General features: G+C 48.4%; 2 protein-coding genes across 3 annotated transcripts in view; both read left to right on the top strand.

Annotated features, from left to right (window-relative positions):
* LOC131480291 (uncharacterized) overlaps positions 1-3,207 on the top strand; it is a 107,863-nt gene extending 104,656 nt beyond the window's left edge. Inside the window, exon 5 of the mRNA XM_058664178.1 lies at positions 3,032-3,207. Coding sequence (XP_058520161.1) covers positions 3,032-3,207 — 176 coding nt within the window. The remainder of the gene's footprint in view (positions 1-3,031) is intronic.
* A 3,725-nt stretch (positions 3,208-6,932) lies between these two features.
* The window catches only part of LOC101524019 (rho guanine nucleotide exchange factor 4), a 68,312-nt gene continuing 51,175 nt past the window's right edge, over positions 6,933-24,069 (top strand). Inside the window, exon 1 of one of the 2 annotated variants that reach the window (XM_058664370.1) lies at positions 6,933-7,485. In XM_058664370.1, coding sequence (XP_058520353.1) covers positions 7,053-7,485 — 433 coding nt within the window. In that variant the 5' untranslated portion in view covers positions 6,933-7,052. The remainder of the gene's footprint in view (positions 7,486-24,069) is intronic. The other variant, XM_004589334.3, reaches the window with a different exon arrangement.

The raw sequence follows: 24,069 nt of genomic DNA, 5'->3' as shown, positions 1-24,069 counted from the left end.
TGGTTCCTCTGCCTGTCTCAGGTTTTGTTTGGAAACCGGACATCGTGGCTCTCATACTGCAGTACCTTTGACAACTGCCTCTTCACCAGGCCTGCTCTTGTTCTTTGGTTGTCTGTTTAGTGATTCAGTGAATCATTTCAATGGAGTGTGTTCTTCCTGAAGCCAGTGGTGTGCCTTGGGGAGGCGCAGTTGAGAATGTCCACGGTCGCCCTCAGAGGAGAGTGGCTCTGCCGGGTGTCTGACTCTTCTCTGGCTGCACTCAGCTATTAAGCTATATGCACTGGCAGCCGCTTGCTCTGTGGTTTTTGATACTGTCCCACGGCATGTGTGGTTCCACAAACCGCTCTAATCAGAGTCTGGTTCACTGGAAGGCGTACAGGTGCCTTTGCTCCTCCGTAGCTGGTTCCAGGACCCTGAGGGAATATCAATATTCAAGGAATGTTCAAGGTGCTTAGTCAGAACGCTGCAACATTTGCAATCCAACCTAAGTACATCCTGCTACAGATACTTCAAATCATCTCTATGCTAACACAACGCAGAAGCTCTGTAAATAGCTCTTGTGCTGTATGAATGAGGGAGCTAAAAGCAAGGAAAATAGTTCATACATGTTCAATACAGATGCATTTTTCTCCCTTAATATTTTCAACCTGTGGCTGCAGAAGCCACAGATAAAGAAAACTCTGTCCTTCCGGAGGTCAAGGCTTGGTATTTTTTTTTTCATCTTCCAATCTGTCTTATTCTCACTTCCCTCATGCAAAACACTGTGGTTACAGCGAGGCTCCACCTTCAGTAGTTCCTCAAATCTCCTTATTCCTTTAACCACAAGCTCCATAGCTGTGGACAGCACCTAGAGGTTCAAAATTACGCAAAGGAGGTCGGCTCCTTTGGAATGAGTTGAGAGGTTATGTTTCACAGATGGCTTCTGGTGCTAGGGGTGAGGGCAAGTGTCAGCTTCTTGAGTGACATTCCATGGAGTCCCTGGCTTACGGGAGCAGTAGCGAAAGTCCCCTCAGATCAACTCTCCTGGCAGGGAACCGTGACTTATAGGCAGAGACTGTCAGAGCATCCTTATTCCCAGGAGGCCAAAGGAAGCCTCTACTCTCATCCACTCTCACACAGCAGCAGGAAGCGAGGCCAAGGGGAAAACACTGACAAGCATCCAGCCTCTGGCTGGGCGTGGGGGACAAGGAGTCCTGCGCTGTTGGCTGTAGCAGTCTGCAGCAGGCAGGTCTCTGCCTTGCTGCACTGTGTCTGGGAAACGAAATGCATTATCCTTCCAGCAGCCAGCGAGATGTACCCTTGGGAGCAAGGGAGCAGTCCTGGCTTAGACACCATGGAACCTTGCCTTTCTTCCTGAACAGTCCAGGAGAGCTGTTCCTTTATTTGCTAAAGAAGCCTAACTGGATATTTATAAAATGCTTTATCACCAGGCAATGTGTCACTGGAGTTCTCCCGCCCAAAGCTGGTTATCCATTCAAACTTTGGAACAGCCCAAGTGAAAGGACTTTTGTTTTGTTGTTGTTGTTGTTTTATTAATTACATTGCATTATGTGACACAGTTTTATAGGTATTGGGATTCACCCCACCCCTCCCCAAACCCTCCCCTTGTGGTGGATTCCTCCACCTTGCTGCATTGCCACAGTTCAAGTTCAGTTGAGATTCTTTCATTGCAAGCATATACTGAGCATAGAGTCCAGCATCTTATTGTCCAGATAAGTTCAACGGCTTCTTGGGGAGACCATCTCTGGTCTGAAGGTAGAGCCGGCAGAGTGTCATCCCGATCAATTAAAAGCCCCAACATAACATCAGCAACAATTTATAATGTTATGGAATTACTGGACATAGTATTGAGTAACCAATATGTAAAAAAAAAAAAAAGAAAGAAAAGAAAAAATGCAAGGTCTTAGCCACATCCTGTGACTTCTTCATTGACATTTCAATTTTAGTTTATATACAACTGGGTTCTATACACTTTAAAATGGCTATAGATTACTATTCAGCTGTCTCGTGTCTATTTTCATTGTCATATTTAGCTTTGTATAGCGTTGAAGCATAATTTTGCTGAACCTGGCTTTTTTTTTTTCGGGAAGTCTAGACTGGCTTATAACTCTAACAAGACATATGTCAACAGTTTAGGTGCAGAACAGTTTTAAGGATGGGTGTGCAGAGAAATCTTCAATGCCCTAGTGAGGAGTAGCTAATCTTTGTGTCCCACCTAGTAAGATATAAGTGAATCCATGCTGAGCGTTTCCTGTCTGATTCTAGCTTTCCTTGTTGTTCTCTATCTATTTTAGGTTTTTTGTTTGTTTGGTTGGTTGGCTGGTTATTTGTTTGTTTTGAGGGGTTTCCGGTCATTGCCAGAGAAGGTGTGGACCCAAAGTTGGAACTAAGTAAGGACCAGAGAAAGCTCCCCTCCCTAGTCCCGAAGGAAGTTTACTGTTCTTCTGTTTCTGCGGACTGCTCGGGGCTCTTGGCTGTTGTTCCGATGCTCTTGGATCCTGCGAGGGAAGATTTGGACTTCTTCCATCCCATGTGATAGATTCAAGTGGGAGTGGATGACCTCAGAGTTCTTGGCCTCCGAGGGCACTCCAATTCCCCGTGGTCTCCTTGGTAGTTGGGATGTAGTCCTTGGTGCTGGTACTGATAGAAAGGACTTTTGTTTTGAAGTCTTAAGCATTGCAGCTTTGGAGAGGCAGGCTCAGATAGCTCTGAATGGACTATTCTAAAGAAAGGCAGGAAGGTGCAGACTTAGTATGGGCAGCACAGGCTATGGGACCAAGAGAGAATAAAGCATGGACAGAGTGGAATGTCATAAAACAGGGTCCCCTAACCCCTGGCTGTGCTCCTTGAACCTCTTGGGCACAGCACAACAGCCCATATTGCAGGCTGCAGCTGGAATCCTGCCTAACTCCTGCTCTCAAAGTGGCTCATTGACACTATTTTGAGAAGCACTGTCAATGTTGTTCTCATCGTATTCTCCTTCTGTTTCCACAAAGACTTCCCTGTTTTCACAACCTATTGGTCGTTTCAGTGAGCGCGGTCAAGGAGATGCGCTGGATGGCTTATGAGCTCCCGTCGCCTCTGCTCTACATCCAGTCCCTAAACGTCCCCCTCATCTCCCAGTGGTTAGCATTGTGCTCTGCGCATAGCAGGCCCACAGTGTCACCTGCCAAGGACACTGACGATATTCCAGCGAGAAGCGCCTGAGGTATACGCAGAAAGTGGAGGAAAGCCATTCACCGTTATGTAGACACGGAAAGCGTGCAAGGCAACCACCTCCCAGGTGCTCGACCTTGACTTTCCCAGAGCCTCAGTTCATTTCAACCATGAAGCGAAGCTAATAATAGCACCTATCAGGTAAAGTTATGGAGATTAAATAATATATGCAAAGTACATAATATCTAGAACATTTTGATCAGTACAAGCTTCTATTTTAGACATGTGGCTAGGCACTGTTGCCTCTCTAGGCATCATTTCAACAATCCTGCAAAAATAACTGTGAGTATTCCTACTGGATGGGTGAGGATATAAATACAGGTAGGTTGCCCAAGGTCGCAAGTGGTCAGAGGGACAGCAAGAGTTAGAATCTAAATCACTCTGCTCCACTTCTGAGCCGTGTACTCACTAATGCACCTGGGAAAGCAGCAGACGATGGCCCAGTGCATGGGGCCCTAGTGCTTAGTCCCCTGTCCCCATGTGGGGGACCCAAATGAAGCTCCTGCCTCTTGGCTTCAGCTTAGCCCAGCCCTGGCCATTGTGGCCATCTGGGGGTATGAACCAGTGTGAATAGAAGATTTTCTTTTTCTCTCCCTTTCTCTCCTTGCCTTTGCCTTTCAAATAAATAAACCAAAAGAGGAAAAAAGATGGCCACAATGTACAAGGAGATACAGTCTTATGAAACCATGGCCCAGTATGCAACCTGCTGACAAATGCCTTTATGTGGCACATATGCATATGTGCATATAAGCATATTACATACATGTATATATACACATACATAAACCTAGTTATTTACAGCTATAAACCTTTATTTCAATGTACATGCATATATGTGTGTATTATGTGTACATACTCTCTATGTATGAACAATATATGTAAGAACAACTTAATAGTTATTAACAAGTATGAGCCTGTCATGGACCGGTAAGGGAATCAATCTCTCACTTCTCTCAGTGTCATAGAATCCATAAGCTTCTTGGTGGCTGAATTTCCCCCAGTGGGGGTAGCCAAGACTCAGGGTACCAAGCTTCGTCCGCAGTGATCCCCCACCCCTGGCCGAGTGAACAGTACCTTCAGCTGTTGTCACCACTGGGACACACGAGCAAACACAGACTTGTTTTCACACTGGAGCTTTAAGTGTGGATTCTCTAGCCTTCCCTGCAGTGTAGCTCAGACAGGACCCCTGGTGCAAACTGAAGCCTGGATAAAGTTTCAAAGGGAAGGGGGACTTGTGGCAGCAGGGAGCTCACATGTCCAGCAGACACAGTGGCTTTCAGAGGAACCATTCACTGCCATTGGATGCACCTGCACCTCGGTCTTCTCAGAAGCCTCTTGCCTGGCTGGCCTCCTGCCCAGGTAAGACCCATTCATTCCCCCTCTGCTGCTGACCAAGCACCAAGGCTGCAGGAGACACCATGGAGACACTGCACTCACACAAGCCGAGCAGCAGACAAGGGCAAAACATATGCTGCTGACAGATGAAAGTAGTAGGAAGGAATAACCAAACGTAAACAGATCTGTGGGGATGAGAAGGAGCTGATAGCATGGAAAGCAGAGAGGAGCATCCCAGTAAGTGCCAAGGCCCTGAGCATGCAGGAGAGGCAGCAAGGCTGACCACCATGGCTGCCAGGCAAGCAGCAAGCGACTGACGGGAACCAGGAGTCTGTGGGGTCGGTACACGCAGGGAGAACAAGGGAAACCTCTGAAGATGGACAGAAAGCCAGTGAGGGCTTTGTGCCCCTGGGGACTTGGGTTACAGTCCCCAGAGGCTAATGCAGAGAGGGACTCCCCAAGCAGAAACGAGAAGGAGGGGTGGGGAAGGCATTCTTCCCAAGGCCAAGAACAAGATAGAAGGGGAAATGAGGCTAGGTTGGCGTGCTGCTAGGGACATCTGCCGCCCATCAGCAGAGTCCCCGTTTGGCTTCCTATTCCAGTACCCTGCTACCACACAGCAGCAGGTGATGGGCAAGTGTCTGGGTCCCTACCACCCAGGTGGGAACCTAGGGTGGAGGTACTGGCTTTGGTCTGGTCTAGCCCTGGTTGTTGAAAGCATTTAGGGAATGAGCTGGCAGGTGGAAACAGTCTTCTCTCTCTCTCCCTTGCCCTCTCTCTGCCTTTCAAGTATAGTGGAAAAATGAAACTTTTAAAAATTATGGACCTAAGGGGCAGATGTGTGCATGCCATGTTTGCAGCGGAAGGAAAGGCACACAGATCCCCCAAAGAGGATGGTCAGCTAAGGACCTAAGGCACCGCCACTCAACACCCAACAAAGCAGTGCTACCTTGTACATGCACAAAGCTGGGTGCTCCTGCCCTGCCCCTGAACAAGCAAACAAGCCTCGTGAAAGCACATGGTCTTCCACCTGGGGCACCCGTTCGAGTTCCAGCTGCTCTGCTTCTAATCCACCTCCTTGCTTACAGCATGGGAATCCAGCAGCGGATGTTCCAAGACCTTGGGACCCCACACACCAAAGTGGGAGATCCAGAAGGAGCTCCTGGCTCCCGCCTTCAGACTGGCCCAGCTCTGCCCATTTGGGGAGTGAGCCAGCAAGTGGAAAATCCTCCTCTCTGTGTATGTCCCTACCTCTCTTGTAGCTCTAACTTTCCAAGTAAAATAAATAAATCTAAAAAAAGAAAAAGTGCATGAGCATTAGGAAGCAGACAAGGTGAATATCCAGCTTAGAAATGGACATGAGCTACAGCTAATGTGAGAGCAGGCAAGGGGATGCCCACTTCCAAGGCGCACACCCTCTGCTGACCAGCCAGCCAGGGCACACAGCATGCGCCTCTCATCCTTCTTCCAAGGGCCCCGTAAGCTAGAATCAGCTCCGGTATGCTGGAAGAGGATGGGGTGAGGATGATGCCATGCATGGGACTGAGTGTGGTGGTGGTGGTTGGGGGAGGGGACCATAAACCTTCCAAGTGAGGTCAGAGTCCACTGTGTCTCACCTTCTGAATTCTGTAATTCTCACACTGACTTACGGCAAATGGCCCGGTGTGTTTTAACCGCATCTCACCTATTATCCCAGGCACCTGCAGAAGTGTCTGGAACTCAAGGGAGAGACCCTCAGAGATACTGCCCTCTCCTATCCCCACCCCCACTCCGCACGCACACCCTCGCGGTGAAAACCACGCCACGCACATCCCGTACCCCGGTTTCTGGGCCGCGTGCCTCGTGGCCTCCATGGTGTCCGACCGACAGGTTCCTGAACTTTTTCACGCACTCTGCAAAACTATCCGGCGCGTTCCGTGACCTTACTTGTCCTGGCTCTTCCTGCCTGCTGTCAGAGCACTTAGACAGGCCCAGCACGGGGGCGTGTCCCGGCCGAGCGTGCTCCCCTGGCGGGCACGTTTCGCCTACCAGGGTTGGAGTCCAGCCATCCACCTGTGTCCCCGCCCCAGCCGCCGCCTGCGGGAGAGCTAGCTCCTCGCCGAGGCAAAGCGAGAGCCCGCCGGCTCTACTCACCACCGCGGCGCCGCCTCCCTGAGATGGCTCTGTCCTGGTCCACGCGTGCGAACGCGCGGCCCCGCGGGTCCAGGGCGGTCCGGGGGCCCCTACGCGCCGCGCCCGCGCCCGCTGCTGCCGCCGCCGCCTTCAGGTCTGCGTGCGCGCGTGCGTGAGCGCGTGCCGGCCGGGCCCGCGACCCGCAAGCGGGGTCGCCGTCGCGGCTCAGCGCCCGCCGGGCTGGCCGGGAGCGGAGACGCCGCGCCCTGCCCGGTGGGCGCCTGGCCTCGCCCCGAGCCGCGCGTCGCGCGCCCCGGCGCCTGCACAGAGGGTCCCCGCGGCCGAGCGGGTGGCGGCCGGCCGGCCGGGAGCCTCCTTAGCGGAGCCCCATGATGTCAGCCGGCCGGGAGCAGCGGCCGCGCAGCGGTGAGGATGGGGCCGAGGACTCCGCGCGGCCGCCCGCACGCCCCTCGCCCTCGGACGGCAGTGCCCACCCGAGCCCCGGCTCGCGCGCCCCGTCGCCCGGCGGCCCCGCTGCCGCTGCACCACCACCACCCCCGGTCCAGCCTCCCCCGAGCCTGTGGCTGGAGCTCGGGCCCGCCTGCATGAGGGCACAGCAATGCCCCAGCGAGTCAAGCGGCCAGACTAGCGGCGGCGACCCCGGCACTAGCAGCAGCAGCAGCAGCAGCAGCGCCGGGCTGTCCCCGGGCTCCGACTCGGACAGCAGCGGCGTGGTGTGCGGGGGCCGCGGCAGCAGCGGGGGCATGCGCGGCGCCCTGTCCCGCTCCTGGAGCCTGGAGAGCCTGCGCTCGGCCACCGCCGGTAAGGGCGCCGCCGCCCTCCGCGCCCAGTGCGCGCGCTCTGTCCTCTCCCGCTCCTTTGCCTCCCCTGCCCTCAGCACCGTCTTTCCTCTTCCCCTCTTTTCCCGTTTTTCATCTCTACCTCCTCGTCCCTTCCTCCCCCGTGGTGTGCCCATTTCTATTTTCCCCTTTCCTGCTGTTCATCTGATCCTCTGCTCTGCCCCGGCTACCTAGCACATTTCTGACAGGCGGACACCTGTTACGGCCTATGAGCCAAGCGCATCCTCAGCCGGGGAAACTGAGTGTTTGCGGTGAGACAAGAATTTGGCTGGGTGTGCTCGCCCCATTTTCTGAACTATGTGTTAGTGACCTGTAGCACTTCTCTGGCTCTTTGACCTCTGTCTACAAAGTGGGGAAAAGGAAGGCAAGCCCTTTGGTTGAGGGTGGGCAGGTGCGCCACCTGGCTGTGCGTGCCCCCGCTGCTGGCCCCCAGGAGGCTGCTTCAGGGCGCTCTGGAGCAGGAGGGCTGGCTCTGTTAGAAATCCCAGAACCTTTGTCGTGCCCCCATGTCAACTTAGAGAGCCCGCTTCTGGCCACTGGCTGTGAGGAAGGTTTTGGCTCTGAGACGAAGTCCAGAGTGGTTTTGTGAGCAGGGTCACCTGTCCTCAGCCCCTTGCTCTTTATCTTTTGCTGCATAAAAGTATCGTGATCCTCCTGGGTGGAGGCTGCGAAGGAAGACAGCTAGCTGCTGCCTGGAAATCAGCGAGGTGGGAGCATCCCTGGTGCTTCTGCGCGAGGCTGGGAGTGCAGCCTCTGAAACCTGCAGGGCACCGCCCCCCAACAGATGCTGAGAGGGACATGCCCGAGTCAAAGGAACCCTGAGGGTCCTTGTCTTCCTTTCCAGGGAGGCAGCACACGCCCTGCTGGGAAGGACTGTGATTGAAGGGACTCTGGCAGGGCTGTGAGAGCAACCAGAAAGGGCAGGCGCGGGGTTTGGACTTGTTGCTGCTGTTCGGTGAACTTAGAAAAGGGAAGTGAACAACACGCAGGAACTTCTGCAGTGAACGCTGCCTGGCTGCCAGAGCCAGCACAGTGAACTCAATGAAGTTCAGCAGTCCCCTCATTGGTGCCTCTGCCAATCGGAAGTTCCGTGTCTCTGAGTCCCTCCGTTCCCGTGTCCCTTGAAATACTGTTCCCTCCGTCCTCACACTTAAATTGAACCTCCTTTTGAGAAAGCCAAGCTGGATAATACCCTAAGGGGTTTGAAGCGTAGGAACAAAGAGCCCCCTGCCCCTCTTTCTGCGCAGGTGGCTCTCCTTTGACTTCTGCGGAAGCTGTTCTCACCTCAGCACCTGCAGACCCAACCCAGGAGGCCCAAGAGAGGGGGCCCCAGTTTCCCTAGGGAGTCCTCCTCCATTCTTGCTTCTGTCCCGCGGAACATGCACCAGTGAAGAGATGGAGAGGGCAAAGACCTTTATTTTCTTTGAAAACCCTGAGACTCAGGGACTCCCCAGCCCTGTGCAGGTGCACAGAGGCAGTCTGGATGAGTTTCAGAGAGAGAGAGAGAGAGAGAGAGAGCGAGAGAGAGAGAGAGAGAGAGAGCAGCCATGCTTGGCTGAAGGTCTGAGGCCTTCCGGTGTCTGTCGTGGGCAACACATCAACTCCTTTCTCCTCTTCTACTGTGAGGCTGTTGGCCATCCTTGGGAGGAAGTGTGAAGACAGGCACTGAAGGAATTCTCTTTGGATGTGTGGTTCAAATGAGGACATCTCTGGAAAAAGCTGCCAGAGAGGAGAACTTAGTGGGAAGGAAAAGAGAAACTTACATTCTTTGGGCAACTTTCTGTAGCTCAAGAACAATGTTCTCTATTCATCTGGATATGAAAACAGCCTCAGAGAGGTAGGGCCATTCACCCAGAGTTGCCCAGGCCTGGACTGTTGTGACTGTGATGGGGTTTGGAACGGGGAGCTGTCTCAGGCTAGGCTAGGAAAGGCCGAGTGCTGGTTGGGTTGACCCGTGGAAGCAGAGCTGTGGTTCCACACTCACACTCACGCTGCTGATACCAACAGTTGTGACCATTTTTGTGGATGACAGCTTCCCCGTGTGCAAACCAGCTGAAGATCAAAGGTCTGGCGTTTGTTGAACCCAACTGTGAACTTGCCTGATTCTAGTACACGTCTTAATTTGGGGTGGGCCCTTCCCCGAGCTTGCGCTTGTGGCCACCCTTGTGTCTCAGTTTGAATCTGTTTGTGCATCTATGACACAGCACCTGTGTGTGCAGTTAAGCTGTGTTCCTCTTGCAGGAAAAAAAGTTACCAGCAAGAGATCCTTCAGCAAAATGCATTGTTGTCTTTTGATGGGGGAGGGGAGAAGAGCTATTGCTACTCTACACAAACACACATACGCGAATATATTGCAGTTTCCAGCAAAATCCAGAAAGGCTAGTACTTAGGCTTGACATCTCAGCTTGCATAAAAAGCAAAGCATTAGGCAAAACAAACAAACTAACAAAAAACCAGGCGGGAGCTGCAGTCTGCAAGTTGTAAATTAAATGTCCAGCACTGGCATTCCCCACCAAAATGTCATCCGTCCAACTGTGGAGAAGAATGCTCTGGAAAGCAGAATCCGAAGACGAAATGGGGTTGACAGAGTGGAATGCCCATGGCCCATCTTTCTGTCCCCGTGTCCTCATCTCCCGTTAGCATCAAAGCCTACAGAGCCCTCGGCTCTTATCAGGCTGCTGTGACTTGACTAAGGCTTTTTCAAATTTCCACCCTGTACATGTTGTCTGACAAGCTGACTCCTCAGTCTGGGTTTCTGAGATTGACAGCTTTTACTCCCTCAGCCTTGTCACAATCTATGTCTCCCATCTCTTCTCGTGGGAGAAAATCCATGCCACCTCCACAGCCTGCAGCAGACCTCAGGGGCGTGGGGAACTTAGGCGGGAATCAGGTATTTGAGCAGGCAGGATCACACGTTTATTTATTTTTTAAAGATATACTGATTTTTACTGGACAGTCAGATATACGGAGAGGAGGAGAGACAGAGAGGAAAATCATCCATCACTGATTCACTCCCCAAGTGACTGCAATGGCCAGAGATAAGCCAACCCTAAGCCAAAAGCCAGGAGTCTCTTCTGGGTCTCCCACGTGGGTGCAGGGTCCCAAGGCTTTGGGGCATCCTTGACTGCTTTTCCAGGCCACAAGCAGGGAGCTGGAAGGAAGCAGGGCGACTGGAATTAGAACTGGCGCTCACATGGGATCCCAGTGCGTGCAAGATGAGGACTTTAGCCACTAGGCTACCATGCCGGGTCCCACACATTTTTTTTTTAAGATTTATTTTTATTCGAAAGATAGATTTACAGAGGAGAGACAGAGAAAAAGATCTTCTGTCTACTGGTTCTCCAAACGGCCAGAGCCAAGCTGATCCAAAGCCAAGAATCAAGAGTTTCTTCTGGATCACCAAGCAGTCACAGAGTCCCAAGGTATTGGGCTATTTTCTAGTGCTTTCCCAGGCCACCAACAAACTGGAACACTTACTCGTGCCCATATGGGATCCCGGCTCTTAGGAGTGGAGGATTAGCTAACTGAGCCATGATACAGGGTCCAAGATCACACATTTAATACTTGTTGTGAAGTCCCAGGCCCCAGACATGGTTGATGAATCACAGGGGTTCCCTGCAGTTAAGGAGATCACAGCCCATAGCAGTAAGTGTTCAGCCTGGTGATTAGGACACCCACATTGAGTGCCTGGATTCGGTTTCTGGCTTTGGATCCTTATTCCAGCTTTCTGCTGCTTCAGTCCCTCGGAGGCAGAGATGATGACTAAAGGAATTGAATTCCTGCCATCCACTGGGGGAGACCTGGATTGAGTTCCTGGCTCCTGGCTCCAGTCCCAGTCTAGCCTTGGCTGATGCAGACATTTGAAGAATGATTCAGCAACATGGCAGCGCTCTCTCTCTCTGTCTCTCTCTCTCTCTCTCTCTCTGTCTCTGGCTGTCTCTCACACTCTCTATGTCTCCACCTTTCACATAAGATGAGATTTCTGAAAAGTCAGGCCTAGAGAGAAGCGGACAGGGTTGCCCCCACAATACACGCTGTGAGGGAAGTTAGCTCAGCAGAGTGATGTGTGAAGGGTGCCAAAGGCGCATCCTCAGCCAGGAATTTGCTGCAAGGACTCAGCTCAAAGATACTGGTGCATCACAATGACAAATCAGTGAAGACCTTGGAGAGACAGAGCCACAAGCTCCCAGGTGTCCTTTCCCGTGGAAATGCATGGACTGCACTTAATTTGTCCAGCCATGCTATGTGACTGCATGTGTGCCCTGTTTCCAATGGCAGAGTTCCCCAAGTCTCATGTCCATTATTGGTTATTTTTTCACTCAGTCTCCAGCCCCTCCAGAGGGCATGCTGATGAAGAGTAGCTCAAGGTCCCCCTCATAAGCCACATTGTTAGGATCAACTGTTCAGCATAGCCAAGGCCCTGAGTGTGCGATGTCAGCAGGATGTTCCAAGGGATCTGCCAGGACATGGTCCAGTTCTGTCTTCAGCCAGGACTTCAGTGCATGAATGAAGAAGCTCAGAGGAGATGCGGGGAGGCAAGGGACAGGAAGAACTTTGGTCCAGGGAAACCTGTCACACCTGCCAATTGGCTGGACTAAGCGGCAGAAGAGACTCATGTGGCCAAATGCACAGGCTGTGTGAAGGCAAGCAAGGCCCGTGTTCACTACACCACTGCGCTGGCTCCTGCAGGATCTGTCGATGTGCAGAAACTGTAGACGGTGTGGAATGACAAGCCTGACAAGAATTACAGCCTCAAAACAGGCTGGGGCTGCAAAATAGGAAATCTGGGCTAGTGTGCCACTCAGAGCCATGGAGTCCCATCTGTGCTTACCCCAAATTTGTAGTTTCAGTGGGATCCAATGTATCATCATGCTTCTTTAAGGGGACATCATTTTGCTTCAGTATTAAGAACTGGTTAGCCTGAGGTCACAGAGTACCTGCTATGTTTTCTTCTAGAACTACCATGGTTTCATAGTCTATATTTAAGTAGAATCTATTTTTGAGTTACCTGAGTTTGGAATAAGGGATAGGATTCATTGTCTTGCTTGTGCATATGCAGAATTCCTCTCCTTTCTGCATCAATTACCTTTGTGTGTTTGTCAGAAACAAACGATCTATATTTGCCTGGATTTGTTCTAGTCTCTGTTCTGTTCTATCCTGTTTCTTTTTTTTTTTTCATTTTTATTATTTATTATTATTATTTTTATCTTAGTTGATTAGGGCACAAAGGGTCAAGGGCTATAGGAAAGTGGATAAGACCATGGTTTCCACACTAATATCATCATTTTTTCCCCTGTATCTGGGGTCAGAGGAGAAACAAAGGGAAAAGCCCCACCCAGCCTCCCACCCATCCCAGGTCCCCGATGTGGGGCATGCTCCGAGGGTCCTGCTCTGTCCTATTTCTTCAAGTCAGATAGCGGAGTCTTCCAGTTTTGCTCCTCCTTTCCAAGATTGTTTTAGTCAGCCTCTTCCTTGTGGCTATGTTTTAGAATCAGCTTGTCAATATCTACAGAATATCCTCTTGTCATTTTGGAGTGGGTTATGTTGAGCCTGGAGATCAATTTTTTTGGAGCATTAAAATATTAACAATATGAAGTTCTCTATTTTGTAAACAGCAGACTTCTGAAGCTAGGAGACTGAGAAATCTCCAGCGTATCCCTTCTGCAGTACCCAAAGATTTGGGTGAATTCCTGCCTGCTTGAAGTTTCTGAGATGTCCTAAATTCCTAGACCTGCTAGAGTTAACTTGTCTCACTGATATGTGGGACTGAGCACTTTATCATCAAGCTACTTGACCTGTTTTTCCAAGAAAATGATGAAACTATTGGCTTTGTATAGTATATGGTAACTCCTTAAACATATCTGTAGATAATTTAATTAAGTGAGTATCATTCTCAAATGTGACATTCCAGACAAGTTCTTGGTTGCAAAGCCAATATTTCTAATAGATGTCCTGCTACAAGGAGGACAGGTTCTAGTTAAACTGAAATTGTTGTATCTCCAGGAAGATAAGAATACTCAATAGGAATTATTAAATTCTGGATGGATGAGGCAGAGAGAAACATATAGAATTTATGAGTGTTTCCAGTCACAAAAGCATACCCTACTAAGTGGCTCTATTAAAGGTAATCCAAACAAAAAAAGAGATTTCAGAAAATAGAACATGAAGGTATCTGCAGTGTTGTGAATGAGTAATCCCACCTACGTTTCTCTGATTTCGTGTGCAACAGGCATTCCATAACTGCACACTCTACAACCAACCCAGGTCAGAAATCTTTGGGGGGAAAAGATTACATCTCTACTAAGCAGGTGCAGACTTTTTTTCTTGTCATTGGTGTTTAAATAATACAGTAGAGTGATTTAGAAAGCATCTGTGTTGCATTGGGTGTTGTAAGTGGTTAAGTGCGATGAAAGTATAAAGGAGGATGCCTCGGGTCGCATGCATGTACTGTGCCATGTATAGAGATGGCTTGAACATGAACCAGTCCCTGTGGATGCTGCCAGACAGAACTAAGGTTCTTTATGATCCTGTGTCAAAGTATTTAGCTCTTTCCCAAGTCAGAAACTTTTGTTTTCTTGAATGATCAAGGACTTGACAAGATCCACGTCAGGCACGGAAATGATTCTGCTAATACTCAGAATTTCTGCTATTCAGGCAGAATACAGAGAAAGCAACTGATAACCTTTTACAATATCTTATTAAGAGCAGACTGGTGATCCAGCAAAAGCTGTTTCTGTTTTAACACAGAGAACATTAAATTCTTCTTTGCAACAGGATAATAGTTGATGCTAAAACTGGTCTAAAAATTTATTTTAAAATCCGTAAAATCTTTGAGCATGACAGAGCAAGACAAATAAAATTTCCTTTTGGTATCCTTCCCACTTCTTTCTGTGTCTTCATATGTCACAAACAATTTCTCAACACTAAAACCAATCACAAGCATACAAACTGTATATAACCTCTGTGTAGCATGTAGAATTTAAAAAGGGTATACAAGTAAATTGCTTTGAGTAATCATCAATACTTTATCAGTTAACTCCAAGATTTTAAGTTACATAAAAGTCTCAAAATTTTGCTTCCAACTTGTAGAGTGAATAAGAATAATGATTGATGTATGTTTTTCCTACTATTGAGCAAAATATTGCTATTTTGTTCAATCATAAAACCTATCCTGATTTAAGGGGAACAGATACAAGTATAATAAAAATCTACACTTACAGTTAACATGGATAAATCACAGAAGATATGGCTTATGTTTATTACACCAAATATTAAACTGCTATTGTTTGTTAAAGATTGATCTAAATATATTGGAATTTGAATACGTAAAACATCGAGTTTTTTGTTAATAAGAATGCCTCCGTTGTTTGTCAGCATTATAAGCATTTGAGATTCAGTTCCTTTAACTTCTGTTAATTAAAAAAAATTTAGAATTTCTTTTATTTATTTTTGTTGGAAAGTCAGATTTACAGAGAGAAGGACAGAGAGAAAGACCTGCTATTCACTAGTTCACTCCCCACGTGGCCATGACAATCAGAGCTGAGCTGATCCGAAGCCAGGAGCCAGGAGCTTCTCCAGGTCTCCCTCATGGCTGCGGGGACTCAAGGCTTTGGGTCATCACCCACTGCTTTCCCAGGCCACAAACAGGGAGCTGGACAGGAAATGGAGCAAGAGCCCATGTGGGATTCCGGCACATGCAAGGTGAGGACTTTAGTTACTAGGCTACTGTGCCAGGCCCAACTTCTGTTAAAAATATTTTTTAAATATTCAGTTTGCACAGGTGCTTTCTTATCTCTAAGCCAATCCGAACAGAGCTCCTTTGGGAGATTTTTGTTTTGCACACTTATTTTATTTTTATTTGAAAGGTAGAATTACAGAGAGAAGGAGAGAGACAAAGAGAGATATTCCATTCTTTGGTCCACTCCCCCAAATGACTGCAATGGCCAGAGCTGAGCTGACCCAAACCAAGAGCCAGGAGCTTCCTCTGGGTCTCCGACGTGGGTGCAGGATCCCAAGGACTTGACCCATTCTCCACTGCTTTCCCAGACTGTAAACAGAGATCAGCATAGGAAGTAGAGCAGCTGGGACATGAGCCAACGCCCATATGGGATGCTGCTGCTGGAAAGGAAGTCTTAGCCTAGTACATCATGGTGCCAGTCCTCCTCTAAGAGATTTCATATCAGATCTGATAATTCTATCTGGAATTAGAAAATTATCACACACATACAATGAGAACAACTTTTCTGAATTTCAGCCGTAAACATGCGGCCACACCGAACACTTCAGCCTCCAAACACAAAATTTCAAGTATGAGTCAAGGACAAATAGAGAAAAGTAAAACTCACAATCTGAATATCCACTTCCCAGTGGACATGAACTTATAATTGATCTAAGCTCAGGACAGGCAAACAGAAAAGACCAACAAGAGCAGAGTCTGTGTCACCCTTCCCTAAATAGAAACAAGATTACTACCCACTATGAATCTGATTCCAGCCATCAGGCCTGAGATCAAAAGAAGCCACCCTCAGAACCCCACAGAATCTCCAAAATGAATCAAAATCCAGTCCTTACAGTGCAATCCATGGGCACAAGACTGGAAGTTGGTTACATCATAGGTTCTAGATCTCCAGGTGGGAACAGAGAAGAAGGTGAGGCCCAGCCCCATCCAGGTCACAGCACTGAAACTGCCCAAGACAAAGTGTACAGGATAAACCGTGGACATGGTTTTGTTTAGGCTGTAGCGATAAGGAAGATATTCATTGATGAGGAATGTCTTAAAGTGGGAGAAAACTGCATTTCTAGTTTTTTTTTCAAGGTCAGGGCAATCATTAAAGAAGTGGAGAAATTAGTTTTATACCCAAGACCTAAGAAGACAGGCAGGTGGACGTTTGTGGCCAGTCCTCTCTCAAAGTCCAAGAGGACCCTAAAAAAAAGGCAGGAGGGGCAGCTGCTAATGATACTGTCTGGGCTGTCCACACTCTGTGTGAGAGTGCTCCGTTCCACTTCCAACTCTGAATCCTTGTTCATGTGTACCCTGGGGAGCAGCAGGTGTTGGCTCAAGTCCTTGAGACTCTACTTCTCACATGGGACACTAGGATTGAATTCCAGGTTCCTGGCTTCTGCCTGGCCCAGCCTTGGCTGTTGAAAGCATTTGGGGAGTGAAGCAGCACATGGAAGAACCGTTTCTCTGTTTCTTGCCTTTGAAACAAAATGAAAATGAACCAAAAGTTAGAAGTTTCAAAAGGTAAAGGTGACAGAACAAGGCTTAGATCAGTTTTGGCCTTGTTGGAGCTGTTAATTGTGGGATTATGTTTTCCTGAGATGTTTGGGTAGAATTCAGTTGTGTGGCCATCTGGCCCTAGAGGAGTTTGCTTTCGAGTTCAGTTGTTTGAATGTTCTTATATATGTCGTTCACTTTAAGGACTGTTAATAGCCTGTATCTTTACAAGAATTGGCCCATTCATCTCAGTTGTCAGATTTATGGAATAAGATATTCATTGTGTTGCTTCTTGGACTTTTAACTAAGATCAAGTGTAGATAATCATTGAATTCTCTTATGCTTTTAAGGTATTAAGAGCTAGTGTGTCCTTCTTAATTGTAGTAACCGTATTTTGTGGAAATTTTTTTTTTAATTGTTAAGTCAATTTGACCTAGAAGGCTCATCAGCTTCAAAACATTGTCTGTTGGTTTCACTGATTTTTCTCTGTTTCTAATTTCCTTGCGAGAGAGCCTGCATCTCCCAAGGTTAGCTGGCCAGTTCTTAGAGACAGCATTCACTCACTCTTCATCTCCCTTCCTTGACAGGGCTGTAGAGCCACCAACCTGTCCTTGTCACCCTGAGGGCCAGGTACTAGGCACCCTGGGGCAGTCCCATAGCCCAGAGGCACGGAGAGTATTCAAAGCAGTACTCCTACACCTGCTCACCCCGCCCCACTGGCCTCTTCCACAGAAACCACAGGGTAGGCTCTCACCCGGGCTGTCCAACTCTCCCCACCCTCAATGGCAGTCACACCTCCCATTTCTAAGAAGTTTGGAGTGTTAACTTATTCCCTGTCTCTGTGTCTTACTATACCAATTGAAACAAATACCAAGTACATTTAAAAAATGCTAATTACTCTGAAGCAATGACTCAGGGGATCTTGACTTCTAGACACGTGTGTGTGTGTGTGTGTGTGTGTGTGTGTGTGTCCATGTCCATCAGAGAGGCAGGGCAAATGCCTTTTCACTGTGGAATGTCCTCGGTTCTCTTATCCAGATCTGATGAATGGGAGCTCACAGAAAACTATAAGCTGCCCATGGGGGTCCCAATCATGCAGGGGGTTCGCAGAACAGCTTAAGGGCCAACATTGTGGGGCAGCAAGTTAAGTATCACCCACATGGGTGATTCTGGCATCCCATATGAATGCTGGTTCAAGTCCCAGCCACCTCATTTCTCATCCAGCTCCCTGCTGATGTGCCTGAAAAAGCAGGGAAGGATGGTGCTTGGGCCACTGCACCCATGTGGAGGACCCTGATGGAGTTCCTGGTTCCTGGCTTCACCCTGGGCCAACTGTAACCATTGTTGCCATTTATGGAGAGAACCAATAAATGGACTGTCTCTTTCTCTCCTTCTCTCCCTCTCCCATCCCCTCTCCTTTTCCCTCCCTCCCCGTTCTCTCTCTACCTGTATCTTCCCCCTCTCTCTAACTCTGCCTTTCAAATAAATAAATAAATCCTTTATTTAAAACAAAACAAAAACAGAGCAGCTTAGATTTGACTCCAGATCTGTCTGATTTCTACCTTTGTCCCATTGTGCCTGCCTCTGATCTGAGGTTCCTGTTTAGTTCCGGGGCAACCAATGGGGAAACAACGCAGAGAAGAGGCAGTCCAGGACATCGGTGTGAAGGTGAAGCTGGAGTCATGTCCTGGTGTGTCCCAGCAAGTGTGGCCTGGCTGCACTGCAGTCTTGGGGGTCTCACTCTGTTTGCTTTCTGTTGCCAAAAACAAAATACCATGGGCCAGGGGACTTACAAGGCAGAAGCGCAAAGTCAAGGCCCTCTGTCTGGTGCTGGCTTCTTGCTGGCAGGGTCTTGAGACAGCACAGGGCATCCCTTGGTGAGTGTTGGGGGACATGTGCGGGAGTCTGCTACTGGTCTCTCTCCCTCTTCTTATGTTCTCAGGACCTTGTCGAATCCCAGGCACCACCTCTGTGTCCTACTTCTGAACACCACTGGCAGGTTAAGTTCTCACCTCCCCTACCTTCTCAGCACCCCCTACTGGGGATGAGACCTCAATACCTGGAGCCTTGAGGCACTCTCAAACCTTTTGCAAAGCATGCAGGGGCACTTCAGAAAGCTCTTGAGGAAACAAATATAATTTGGTGTAAGCTCTTATTGAAATACATGTAGTTTTCCCATGATGTGCATTTTCCATGACTTTTTTGTAAGACACTTCATAGCGAATAGTAAGTGGGAGAGGGTCCCGTGAGGCAGGTGAGTTTGGAGAACCCAGGTCACCCATCTCAGGTGTTCTGACCTGCACAGCACTGAGCCCTTAGGAGTCATTGGTTGGTGCATGTGTGTGTGTGTGGGTGAGTGTGCGTGTGTGTGGTCATCTGACAGAACTGGTTTTCTGAGAACCAGGCTTGGGAATACTAAGCTGGCACCTACATGTCTTGCCCCCACCCAAACTGGGCTGTGAGCTTGGGAAAGCAGTGGGCGGGCTGTCTGGTGGGAGATGGTTTAAGGGATCCTGTGCCTTATGGTCACTGACGTCAGCCAGGAATGGTGCCGGGAAGTGAACACTGCGAAGGCAGAGGCTTCTAGAAGCCTTATTCCAGAAAGTTCCAGAAAACAGACAATTCCTCATGAATCCAAAAACCCTACTTGAAAACCTGAAGGTGCACTGACTAAAGAAAAGGTGGGCTCCTTAGACTGGGGAAAAAGGAATGTAAACTAGGAGGCAGAGGCAAAAGCAGAGATGTGCTGGGGGAAAAAATGCAGTCCGGCTTACTCAGAGTCTGGGAATCAGGCAATAGTGTGTGTGTGTGTGTGTGTGTGTGTGTGTGTGTGTGTGAGAGAGAGAGAGAGAGAGAGAGGGTCTGGGAGAGCTTCGTGGTATGTGTGGTACTTGGGGCTTTATGTATATGGTTAATGTTGTACATTTTGTAAATGTGTGCTGTGGTTTGCATGTTGTCTGTTCATGTGTCTGATGAGAAGGTATCTGTGTATGCATATATGAGATGGTGTGGTAGAGCTTTGTAGTATGTGTGTGGTGTGTGTCACTTTATGTATGTGGTGTAATGCATGTTGCACATGTGTGTTGTGGTTTACATGTTGTGGGTTCATGTGTGTGGTGTGTTGCATGTGTAAGGCATGTAAGCAGTATGTGTGTGTGTGTGTTCTACCTTTCTCTACGTCAGCTTCCTCCTTTCTGTACTCTGGAAATCAGTGACTCTTCCTGGGTCTTTTGGGGTGGCCTGCAGTGTCCAAGGTCACACGTAGCAGACTGTCCACAGGGAGGGAGAGAGGCCAGGTGTCTCTCATTCTCGCTTCCAGATCCCCGGGGAGGCTCCTGACTCACGGTGTGGACCAGACAGCCCAAGCTCCAAGAGCAATCAACTGCCGAGTGTCTAGACTTGCTAAAAAAGATGCTATTTATACACACGAGGAAAAGAAGGCACAGATTGCTGGAAAGTGTAGCCCAGACAAGGTGCTGAGGCATTGAAGGGGGGAGAGGCTCCTGTGCAGTGAAGGGTTTTGATCTGAGTGGGTGTAGCTGTGCAACTGTAAAAGGCTCAGGAAGCAGCGAGGGAGGGCCCACCTGCCACCGTGACCATAGGACAGAGCTGGGACCACAGCCCCATGGGACCCAGCAGGACACGCCCCTCCAGGACTCATTTGACTTCACCTCTGTCTTTTGCTTGATTTCAGCTTCCACCCTCTGTCCCAACACAGCAGATGTTAGAGGGGACAAACGTGAGAGGAAATTTGGGAAGTGTGTGTGGCATTCTGTATCAGCCCCTGTTCTTCCAATACTCCTGCCTCATCTGCTCTTTCACAGTTGATTTGCTTATCTGTTTATCACTTGAAAGGCTGAGCAACAGGGAGAGAAAGAAAGAGATTTCCTTTGTAGATTTCTTTTATTGGAAAGGCAGATTTACAGAGAGAAGGAAAGACAGAGAGAAAGATCTCTCATCCATGGATACACTCCCCAAATGACCACAACAGCCAGAGCTGAGCCAATCTGGAACCAGAAGGAGTGTCTTCTGGGTCTCCCATGCAGGTGCAGGGTCCCAAGGCTTTGGGCCAATTCCACTGCTTTCCCAGACCATAACCAGGGAGCTGTGTCAGCAAAGGAGCAGCAGGGACACAAACCTGTGCCCTTATGGGATGCTAGCGCCAGCGAGTGAAGAATAAGCCTGTTAGGCTACCCTGCCAGCCCCCAGACTGAGCTCTTAAACTTCAATGAAAGAATCTTGATTGAATTTGAACTGTAATACTGCATCAAGGTGGAGGAATCCACCGGGGGGAGGGGAGAGGGAGGGAGGGGGGGATTCCCAGAGCCTATGAAACTGTCACATAATGCAAAATAATTAACAATAAAAAAAAATCTATTATTTTATTTTCTTTTTTCAAGCTTTATTTATTTTGAAGAAGAGAGAGGTTGCTTTTCCATCCACTGATTCACTCCCCAGATGGCTTCAACAGCCAATGCTGGGCCATGCCAGTCAGGAGATTTGTTCGTGTTTCCCATGTGACTAGGACGGGCCCAAACACGTGGGCCATCTCTCACTGCTTTTCTTAGGCCATTAGCACAAAGGTGGATCGAAGTACAGCAACCAGGACATGAACAAGTGCCCGTATGGGATACAGTGTAGCAGATGTCAACATTACGCATCATGCCACAACATTGGCCCCTGTTATTTTTTTTAACCATCTAATTTGTTTGTTTGTTTGGAAAGATTTACAGAGAGAAGGAGAAACAGAGAAATATCTTCCATCCACTAGTTCACTTCCCAAGTGGCCATAATGGTTGGAGATCAGCTGATCTGAGGCCAGGAACCAGGAACTTCTTCCAGGTCTCCCACATGGGTGCAGGATCCCAAGGCTTTTGAACATTTTCGACTGCTTTCCCAGGCCATAAGCAAGGCTGGATGGAAGTGTAACAGCCAGGACATGAACTGGCCCCCTTATGGGATCCCAGCAGATGCAAGGCAAGGACTTAGCCTCCAGGCCATCGCACCGGGTTTGGCCCCTGTTACTTTAAAAGAAACAACCCTTAGGGAATGTTGGAGTACTATTCAAAGATGCTGGCCACGGCAGCTACACAGACACTGGGCTTGGATCCCATCCGTGACTCTCCCTGGGACAAAAATGACAGGTGACCTAATTCTCTGTCTCGGGTTTCTCATGTATAAAGTCAAAATTAGCACATGATTCTCAGGATTTTTCATGAGGTTGAAAGGAAGTCATGAATCTCTGGTAGCAAAGCCAGCTCATCTGTTTGGGGACAGTAGACCTGTCTGTGCCCAGGGAGAACCCAGGGACCCTGACAGTCACCTGCATAGCTGCCCGCCACTGAGGCTGGAGACCTCTGTGCCCCTGGGGATTCAGGAAGGAGCCTGCCCTGTTGGCTGTAATAGACTAGAGCTCACCAATCCAGAGCCCAGATCAGTGGGTGTTGTTTTGGTTCTAGCGGCATCTCAGCCTTTTTGGCAGGCTGGAAATTAGTGTCACCTACACAGTGATCCCTGCACACAAAGAAGTAAGCGTGGCTATGGAGTTGAAGAGATCTGAAGTGTTCTGTGTTCCTGGCTTTTGTTATTCCAAAAGCTGTGTTCATTACAGATATTTCAGGGAAAATGTATCATGTAAAATCTCACAAACAGAAATCATTTCTGTTAATGTCTTGCATCTATCTTTCTTCTATGTATCATTGTTCATTAGTTAAATGGAGTTTATAGCATGTATTTTGTTCCATGATGAAGTTTTTCCTGCATTTATTAAACCTAACTTGTTTATAATCTTTTCATTAGTCCCACCTGTTTCTTATTTGCTTTTCTCTTCCTTTTGCCTTTTTGGGACCATGTTTTATTTTCCTATTTTTTTAATCTTCTTTTAACTTGACATGTGTGCATTCTTCCTACTTTTCCAGGACTTGTCTTTAGAGGTGGAACACACAGCCAGCTCTAGCTTTTAAAAGCCCTATATATCATGTTATATATCATATATATCATAATACATGCCTAACATCTTCCTGGGCAACCTGTTGAGTGCCTCCTGTCGTGAGGTCATTTTTACATACTTTGGTTCTCTGTGCATTTTTTAAAAAGATTTATTTTTTATCGGAAAGGCAGATATACAGAGAGGAGGAGAGTCAGAAAGATCTTCCATCTGCTGGCTCACTCCCCAAGTGGCTGCAATGGAGCCAAGTCGATCCAAAGCCAGGAACCAGGAGCTACTTCCGGGTCTCCCACGTGGGTGCAGGGTCCCAAGGCTTTGGGTCATCCTCTGCTGCTTTCCCAGGCCACAAGCAGGGTTCTGGATAGGAAGTGGAGCATCCAGGATATGAATCACCGCTGTGCCACTAGACTATCATGCCAGGTCCCTTCTGTTCATTTTTAATTCGGCAGGACGTCATTGTTTTTATAGACTTGATAATCACACTCATTTCCTTGTACGTTGGCATTCATGATGTTCATTGCTTCCTGACTCTCCACCTTCCTGTCTGGGATTGAGACCTTGCTGTCAGGATGACACAGGACTGGTATTTTCTTGAAGGTGCATCTGCCGAGGCCAGTGTTGTGGCACAGTGAGTTACACTGCCACCTTCAAGGCTGGCATCCGTGAGTGGTGATTGAAAGCATTTGTTCCTCTTCCCAGCAAGAAACAGCCACAGCATCCAGCTTCCCTGCCTGTATCCTGGTTGTTCTCATGGCTGTGACTCACTTGTTTCTTGAAGCACTTGAGTTTAACATCGGTCTAATTTTTTGCAAGCCGCTGAATTCTTTGAGTTATAGAGTGCTGTTGCCAGGAGCCAGGGTCCTGTTGGCCTTGGTTTTCAGACTTGCCTGCATCACTGTGTCAATTTCAATCTTTCGATTCTCATCGTAGCCTCTAGAAACGAATGAGTTTACCATGTTTTTTGTCTATTACTCCATAAACAACTTCTGAGACTGCCTTCAACCATCTACTCCTACCATCAGTACTACCAAATTCTGTGGGAATTGTGTGAAATATCCAAGAAGATATGGCCAGGCAGTAGGGAATTAGGTGTGTGCTTGTTATTCCTTTTCCTTAAGTGCTACCAGGTGACTGCAGAATCATTGCATCAGTATCACCCCAATCAACAGTAGAAGCCTGTCTCCTGCACCCTCGTCAACCCTGCGGTGTTTCAGCTTTCCCATTTTCCTCGAGTCCTCATGGCTATAAAGTGGCAAGGCGGAATGTTTTTAACAACCTTTACTTGAAAGAGAGGGAACTCCTTCATCTGCTGGTCAACGCAATAGTCGAAGGTAGGCCAGGCCAACACCAGCAGCCACAAACTCCGTTCAAATCTCCTACTT

This window comes from Ochotona princeps, chromosome 5 (genome assembly GCF_030435755.1).
Source record: "Ochotona princeps isolate mOchPri1 chromosome 5, mOchPri1.hap1, whole genome shotgun sequence".
In the NCBI taxonomy this organism is placed as follows: Eukaryota; Metazoa; Chordata; class Mammalia; order Lagomorpha; family Ochotonidae; genus Ochotona; species Ochotona princeps.
This window is presented reverse-complemented; position numbering and strand designations above follow the sequence as displayed.